At 34.2% G+C, this 8,593-nt stretch overlaps 1 protein-coding gene across 3 annotated transcripts; it reads left to right on the forward strand.

Moving 5' to 3' along the window:
* Window positions 1–201: 201 nt before the first annotated feature.
* On the forward strand, window positions 202–6,705 carry LOC145132270 (putative 3,4-dihydroxy-2-butanone kinase). Of its 3 annotated transcripts, none has more exons than XM_079066997.1 (21): window positions 202–377; window positions 858–944; window positions 2,077–2,150; window positions 2,237–2,300; window positions 2,373–2,485; window positions 2,590–2,637; window positions 2,705–2,776; window positions 2,853–2,942; window positions 3,064–3,237; window positions 3,323–3,406; window positions 3,698–3,753; window positions 3,968–4,098; window positions 4,171–4,263; window positions 4,470–4,534; window positions 4,755–4,898; window positions 4,999–5,042; window positions 5,133–5,216; window positions 5,286–5,365; window positions 5,435–5,547; window positions 6,034–6,129; window positions 6,260–6,374. In XM_079066997.1, exons 1-21 carry the CDS (start codon window positions 338–340, stop codon window positions 6,275–6,277), a joined length of 1,770 nt encoding a protein of 589 aa, XP_078923123.1. In that variant the 5' UTR covers window positions 202–337; the 3' UTR covers window positions 6,278–6,374. The 3 variants fall into 3 exon arrangements, with proteins under 3 accessions (XP_078923123.1, XP_078923121.1, XP_078923122.1); XM_079066995.1 differs by having other exon boundaries at window positions 203–377; window positions 6,284–6,705; XM_079066996.1 differs by lacking the exon at window positions 858–944 and having other exon boundaries at window positions 203–377; window positions 6,284–6,705.
* The last annotated feature ends 1,888 nt before the right edge of the window (window positions 6,706–8,593 follow it).

The raw sequence follows: 8,593 nt of genomic DNA on the forward strand, positions 1-8,593 counted from the left end.
GGTGCATAAATCTTCATTGGTTTCCTAAGCACTTTAAGAATACAATGGCATGTATTTGGACCATAAACACCCTAGATAAGATTCATAAGTATGGATCATTAGTGTAAAATGTACTTCTTTTTAAGGACTAAATTTGCCGGTTACCAATGTGTCTAGGGACTATTGTTGTAGTTGAATCCATACACAACAAATGAACAAGTTCACCACTCTCCACGCCTCTAAAAATAGAGAAAACAGCTGGGAGTCTTGGTTAGGGTTCTTCGATCGTGCATAAATCTGTGCAGCGTAATGCACTACTGATTTTAAGGCGTTGAAATCCGAAGGAAATTGTCTGGCAATGGCTTTCGAGAGTAAAAAACTCATTAACAACCCTAATGGTAACTAAAATGACTCTTATCCTGTCAATTTTATTTTGACTTTTGCTTCATTCCTGCAAGTGCTTATTTGTTTCTGATTTTTTTTTTATCTTTAACTCCGATTCTATCAAACTACTTTTAGGACTCGTTAGATAAACTTTTGCGTTGATTTTTATGAAGAAATTTGATGCGTTCTGTTATATGTAGGCCACTTTACTTTTATGTGTGCTCTTTTGAGTTTTTGTAAGCAGATCGATGATTTTCCTTTTCTTACATTTGATTGATGGGTATACTTTTAAATTCTACTGCATAAAAGATCATCAACCAAGGACAAAACATTCTGATATCTACTATCAACATCTTCTGCTTGTAACTGGTTTACTATCTGTGATAGTTTGATGGTTGTTCTGCTGATTTGCTTATGCAGTATTCTTCCTTTCCCAGAATAAAGCAATTCTGTATATATAAATTAGTATGTTTGACCATCTTTCGTCTATCTAGAATTCGATAATAACGACAAACAGATAAATCTAGCTGGAAGAAAGCATTGTTATCAATATTCTGCAATGATTGGTAAAGGGAAAAGAGGTAATCTTGCAGTAAAAACCTTGACTAAAAGAAAAGATTTTTTTTTTTTTTTTTTTTTTTAATCTAATTGTGCTCGTATGCTATGCTTAGTTTTAACTTTTAAGCAGACCAGCCCTTGTTAATGATACAAAATCGGGCTGACTTGAGACTTGAGACTTGAACAACAAGAGTAATGGCACCATGAAATTGTTGAACCTCTATTGACTCACTTAATGAATTTGTAGCTGGTTGCTGTCAACCTGAGATCTTAATGTTGACTCTCAGCATTCATGTTACTTCCTGTGATTAAAGCAATGAAACTAAAATATAAGACAATCCCTACTCTCTAGCAAGCAAGCTGAATAACATAGCACTATCATATAACCTTTCTGACTGAGTGTATTCTTGTATTCCCATATAGTGGTTCAATAAATGAAACAACAAGTTATCTTTAGGCCATGAACCTATCTATTTGTTAGGACCTATTTTGAACACAACACGAAAAGGCCAGAAAGCTAGATAGAGAAGTATGGTTACAGTTATTCATAGATATGTGAGCAAAAGAGAAAGGCTCTTAAATGCCACCGTTGTTGTCAACTATCATATCCACAGAGTTACTTCAGCATCGAGAATGATATAGCTATACAAGCATAAGTGTATGCACAATGCACTTGGTACTGATGTATGTTCTTTTTAGAAAGCGATTTGTCATTTGAAGACTACTGTTCCTTCTCATTCGTTTTCTTGGCTGAGGGATTATATGAATATTCCTCCCTAGTATTTCACTATCATTTATTATTTGATGCTCCATGATTGGATAACAAAAATACATTTCTTTAATAGCTTTCTTGAGGAGGTTGTTGAAATTCAGGGTCTGGGTCCAGGCCATATGGAGTGCCTACCCAATTATATGTGGGTAAGGACAAATGACCACTATGGTAGTTATTTGTAATCTGTGCACTACAAAAAAAAAAAATGCATCAGAATCAGTCCACCTCTTTTCAGTTGCATATGTTATGTTACAATCTAGATATGTATGGAATGTTTTATAATCTAATGATTCAAAATCTATGAGTGTTATGATTTCGGCCTTTATCTGGTTTGTTCCATTTGGAGTTTAGGGTTGATTTTTTTTTTGCTGTACTTGCTGCAGATGTGGTGACTGAGTTCATTGAGGGACTTGTAGAAACTTATCCTGGGTTGCAGTATTTGGATGGATTTCCAGAGGTGTGAAAGTTTTATAAATTTAAAGCATCATCTATAGATTGTTGTGTTACTAGTACTGATGTTCTTTCTGTAAACAAATACAACAGGTAAAGGTTGTTTTACGTGGTGATGTTTCAGGTCCAACATATGACAAAGTTGCTGTTATATCAGGTAATGTGTTTACATTGTGAGTTTTGGTTAACTACTGTTTGTGTTGTAACTTGTAATATGTTTGAACCACAGGAGGTGGGAGTGGGCATGAGCCTGCTCATGCTGGGTTCGTAGGGGATGGGATGCTCACAGCAGCTATCTGTGGCGACGTTTTTGCCTCCCCACCTGTTGCTTCAATTCTTGCTGTAGATAAATTAGAATTCTATTCAACCGCTTCTCCTTTTGATAGTTGATACTTGATACTGCAGCTAATGTTATCATCCAATCCAATTGCATTTGCATTTTGCAGGGCATAAGAGCTGTGACTGGGCCAATGGGATGTCTCCTAATTGTCAAGGTGAAGAGGAGTTTTTGTTGAATGATGTCTTTGGATTAAATTTAACTGAAAGATATTTGATCTACAGAACTACACTGGCGACCGATTAAATTTTGGATTGGCAACTGAGGAAGCAAAGTCTGAAGGCTACAAAGTAGAGGTGACTTGAGTGCATATAGACATAATTGACATGCAGCTCTTACTTAGCAAATATAATATTTGTTTGTACTTTGTAGATGGTGATTGTTGGAGATGATTGCGCTTTGCCACCCCCACGGGGCATAGCTGGGCGAAGAGGTTTGGCTGGAACCATTCTTGTCCACAAGGTTTATCCTGTTATAATCTATTTGCAAATACATGATAGGAAAATAAACCATACCAAGATACATGCATACAATGATCTCCACATCCCTTGCTATGTTTGAATGAAAAATATGAGAAATTCAGATTGCAGGAGCAGCAGCTGCTTCAGGTCTTCCTCTTTCTGATGTTGCTGCTGAAGCAAGGCATGCATGTGGAGTTGTTGGTACAATGGGTGTTGCACTCTCGGTTTGCACGCTTCCAGGTCAGCCGAAATCGGACCGTTTAGGCCCAGGAAAAATGGAGCTTGGTCTTGGAATTGTAAGTTTATCTGCATTTGCTTTTTTCTTTTTTTTAAAAAAAAAAAAAAAAAAAAATCCTAACACTCAAGTTGCATTTGCTTCAGCATGGAGAACCTGGTGCTGTCGTGGCAGACATCCAACCTGTGGATTTGGTGGTATCCCATGTGCTGAATCGCATACTCTCATCAGTAAGTCACTTCAGACTGACTCATTGGTTTGGTTTTATGATTTTATCTTATACTACACACTGCGTTGCTTGATAGTTGATATGCCATCAAAAGTTGGATTATGTTGTCAACGTCTATCATGCTCTGGAAAGAATATCCAGGATACCCAAAAGTTATTTGATTGGTCTAGTCCTTTAAGTTCCTCAACCAACCAGGGGAATGTTGTTATATGTTTATCGTGTGTTGAATAGTATATGTTTTCTTTTATTTGTTTGTTTTCAACTTAATGGTAACTTGTTTCTGTCTTTTCAGGAAACTAACTATGTTCCAATTAAACGTGGAAGTCGTGTTGTACTTATGATTAATGGGTATGTAATGTTAATGTAATCTCTCTTGCTTAGTTGCTTCTTGCCCTTTTGATAAGTGGTGTGGTATCTTACCCTAGCCTGTGTTAACATTTTAAGGGAAGTCGGAAGCTATCTAGATGCATATTGTTTTATCTTTTTTAAAGTAAATAAGATTGCTAATTATGTATTTCTTATTGACAAATTGGATTTGTGATTTGAAAATTGTAAATCTCAGATTAGGGGGGACACCTGTAATGGAACTGATGATTGCTGCTGGAAAGGCTGTTCCTATATTACAGCTGGAACATGGAGTAGCAGTTGTTAGAGTGTATACAGGGTCATTCATGACTTCTCTTGATATGGCAGGTTTGTTAAGTTCCTTTTTGTTTTCTGATGCAAAAAAAGTGGTTAATATCTTTGTGTTGTGTTGTGGTGCAGGGTTTTCAATATCTATAATGAAGGCAGAGCAAGCAATTCTGCAACGCTTGGATGCTGCAACTAAGGCTCCACATTGGCCTGTTGGTGTTGATGGTTGGTAATTCCATCTGATTTGATTATGTGATATAGTTATCAGTTAGTTTACAATTACAATAGAAATATAAATATATGGTTGGTGTGGTGGATATAAAAGACACAGATTGATATCCAAAGTGATAGATGGTGGATGGAAGTTTTATCTGTACATATGATATGAATGATAATGGAACTCAGTAGTTGTAGTTACTTGATACTTGTAGGTGATCATCTGCCTGCCAAGATTCCTGTTCCAGTTCCGCCTTCTCGTTCGGCAAAGAATGATGAGGTTGTTGTTGTTGTTGAGAAGAAAATGCCCTTTTTTTTTTAAAAAAAAAAATTTATAATAACTATAGGTTATAAAATTATCTCGGTCTAATTCAAATTATAACTTTTGAGTGCTTCTGATCTGATTCTTACCGGTAACCAAAACTGTTGTTTTTATTTTTTATTTTTTATTTTCTTGGTCTGTTATATTTTAATTCCCATAGAAATGCATGTCATGTCAGGTATTGAGTCGACCAGAGCAGCTGAATGAGCAAGGTCGTGCACTGGAGGTGGCTATAGAAGCAGCAGTCTCAGCAATTATTCATCTCAAGGACAGTTTAAATGAGTGGGACAGCAAAGTGGGAGATGGTGACTGTGGATCAACAGTAAGTCTAAGTCCACATCCAGATTTTGGTATTATCATCTAAATCCTAACTTTTATATATATATATATATATATATATATATATATATTATAATTTACAGATGTCTAGAGGCGCAACAGCTATTCAACAAGACTTGAAGAAGTAGTATGTTATGTTCTCCGACTACTATTCATTCAATTATCATTATTATGTGCATGCAATGCGTTATTGAATTACTATTTTTCTGTTTTGTAGCTACCCCCTGAATGATGCTGCAGAAACCATAAATGAGATAGGATCATCTATCCGAAGAGTCATGGGAGGAACAAGTGGAATCCTGTATGTATTATTACTCAACTTTCTTTCTACAAGGTTTTTTTTACAATCTGTTTTGATTTTTTGAAACAGATATGACATATTTTGCAAGGCAGCATATGCACGGTTGAAACTGAAGAGCCAATCAGGCGTTACTATTACACCACTCCAATGTGATAACAATTTTCTGTCTCAGTATTTCTTCTTTTGCATATCATTTACATATATCTGTGGCTGTGCAGGGGCTGATGCATTTGAAGGGGCCATCAGTGCTGTTATGCTATATGGTGGGGCTGCTGCAGGCTATCGCACTATGCTGGATGCTCTTATTCCGGCTTCAACGCTTCTTAAACAGGTTAGGTTAACACAAACTACTTTAATAATCTACATGTCTTGATTTTTAGAATTAAATATATAGCATCCTACTTTCTTTTCTTCTTTTTACACACAGCAGTGTACTCTGAAACTACACAATCATAGCATAGCAACGCCATTCAAATACATACAAATCATTTCAGTGCTATATTTGGATAGCTTTTTTCTAGTATCACATCTTAATTGAAAGTAGGATGCTATAAGTGGGTAGATTCTTGCCCTGATAAGAAAAAAAAAAAAAACTCAACGTAGAAAGAAATGGAAATATGTATAAACAGATGAAATGAAAAAAACATGGGTATTTCTTGCATTTAGCCAGATTTTAATATAATATAATATACTATGATGTTGGGTTCCATAACAGTAAGAGTAGTTAAAGTATGTAATATATATATTTGATGATATTGAAGTAAGTGATAAGTGTAGTGAGTAGTGTATGGTGATTGATGTATGGGTTTGAGTACAGAGGTTAAGTGGTGGTGATGATCCATTGGATGCATTTGTTAAGTCAGCTGATGCAGCAGTTGCTGGAGCAGAGTCTACTAAACAAATGGAACCTCAGGTAATAATAAATAAACCTTGTTTGTTGAGTTGAGTTGTTTTTTGATAATGCTTGGTTCGTATAATCTTATCTATGAACTATGATTTCTTATGTTTATACCAAAAAAGCAAATTCTGATTTTGTTAAATAGAGTGGTGATGATTTGTGAATGCAGGCTGGGAGATCAACATATGTGAGTGCAGATATGCTAACATCAGTTCCTGATCCAGGGGCCATGGCTGCAGCTTCATGGTACCGTGCGGCTGCCCTTGCTTTAAACCATCACAACTCCAAACCACCACCACCACCACCACCATCATAGGCGGGGCTGGGTTGTAGTACATTTTTTTGTGGAGAATTTATGAATACGATATACAGTACCAAACCAAACAGGAAGGATCAGGATCCGCTTATGCCATGTGTTGCATGCATAAAGCTGAGAGACACATTCAAACACATATATATTATATTAACATACAATTAATGTGACAGAAACTGGAAACAATTTCATGATGATGATGATGATGATGATGATGATGTGATGTGCCAGCATGGTGTTTGTTATCTTAACTCTCGACTCTTAAGCTTTATCTTTCATCAATCATCCAACATATATCTCAAACTCTATCCCTTCCTTTCTTCATCACCCATTTTCTATAGTTTTGCATTTGCTTGCCTTCATTCCTTTCAACAGAATTTAAAAAAAATAAAATAAATCATTTTCTAGTTTATAGTTTGGCTTGGGAATTGGGATGAGTTCTATTCCATGTTTGCATAATTGCATCCCAATTCCAGCTTCTAAACTTAATCAGACCTATTATTTATTTACTTTAAAATGATTTCATTTCTTTTCTATATCATCTTCAACATGTCAAATTCAATGTATGGGAATGGAATCGATTAATGGAAGTTGGGACAACTTTATTATCAAACTCTTATTCCAACTCTTATCATCATTAAGTCATCAAGTCTTTTTAGTTTATAAGCTAGCTTTAAAAAAATACTTATTAGTTTATAAACAAGCTTTTAAAAAAATACTTTTAATTTTTATTTTGTCAATTATAATGATTGATGTGCTTATTATTATTATTATTATTATTATGGGTGTGTTCAGCAAAACTAGTTGACAACATCTAGCTCGTAGCTGGTAATGTTTTGTTAAACGTTACATGAGATTGTTTTAGATTTGAAACGTTTTGTTTAAAATATATGCTAAAAACTTGTAGTGCCAATTTTTTTTATTTTTATTTATTATTATTTTTTTTAACAAAACGTTTTGTTAAAAGCTAGAAGCTAGAAGCTTCCAAACACTTCGTGCCGAACATGCCTATATCATGTGATTATTAACCTATATGTTTTTTTAACAACAAATCTAATCTACTAATAAACTACTTTTTAATTTCACTTATGTCTACGACAGGACACCAACCCTCAACCTCAAGGACATGTGATAACACTTGATGCCGTTGGGTGGGGTTAGAAGCCCTTTGGTGTTAACCTATATGGCTATATGTGCTGGTTATGTCTTTAATATGACATTTTATCCTAAAGTTCACAAATATAAAAATGTAATGCGACAAACTAAATATATAATGAGGATTGACTAAACATTTTTTATTTTGTGCATTTTAGACTCATCAACTATATTATTATTATTATTTTTTTGCAAAAAACGAAAAGTAATTAAAAAATAAGAAACTTTTATAATTTCAAATGTTTTTTTTTCCAGTGGTTGCTATCGAAATTATTTTTGTTAACCAAATAAGTGTTCATTTAATATAATGGTGTGAAGTTAGGGTATATTTGGAAACAAATTTTTTTCTTTTTTTAAATGCTTCAAAAACTTATTTAAACGTTAGTCTGAGAAGCTATAATAAAACTCTTATAAGTTGGTTTTTTGTTTGCCTAATATGGTAATCTAAAAAAATTCGAAAAATAAGTTAATGGTGATATGCCAAATATAGACTAATTCGTTTTTTTTTCTCTCTTTACGGTGACCAAATGTACTTTTTTTAAGTAACTAAAACACAATACCATCAACCATCAAACAACATACCTAAATGAATTAAGTAACAAAACGCTTTGATTCAACTTTTTTTTAATTAAAACCAAATAAAATTTTTTAGATTTTAGAAATGGCTCTGTTTTCCATTTCTTCTGAAATCAGAAAATATTGATTTGGTTTTAATTAAAAGAAAATTGAATCAAAGCGTTTTGTTACTAAATTACCGTCATTTAGGTATATTGCTTAATAGTTAGTTGTTGGTATTACGCATTAGTTACTTAAAAAATAAATTTGGATGTCCAAAAAAAGGAAAAACAAACAATTTTGATCGATTCTTTCTCTTCTCTCCTCTTGGCTAGCCGGCTAAGGGGTATGCTACCGGCGCTATACTCGGCTCTCGCCATAAGAAGCTCGTTATACAACGCTCATCTTCATTTTACACTCATAATCTTTGAATATTTAGGGACAAAATATTTATTT

This window comes from Lactuca virosa, chromosome 8 (genome assembly GCF_052849685.1).
Source record: "Lactuca virosa cultivar CGN04683 chromosome 8, Lactuca_virosa_CGN04683_v6, whole genome shotgun sequence".
Lineage (NCBI taxonomy): Eukaryota > Viridiplantae > Streptophyta > Magnoliopsida > Asterales > Asteraceae > Lactuca > Lactuca virosa.

What these genes read in the sequence shown, in the direction of transcription:
- LOC145132270 (XM_079066995.1), top strand. Translation starts at nt 338, where the DNA reads ATGGCTTTCGAGAGTAAAAAACTCATTAACAACCCTAATG. An exon ending in CTGAAGGCTACAAAGTAGAG is followed by an intron (nt 2,777 to 2,852) that starts GTGACTTGAGTG and finishes TGTACTTTGTAG; the next exon opens with ATGGTGATTGTTGGAGATGA. An exon ending in TGAATCGCATACTCTCATCA is followed by an intron (nt 3,407 to 3,697) that starts GTAAGTCACTTC and finishes CTGTCTTTTCAG; the next exon opens with GAAACTAACTATGTTCCAAT.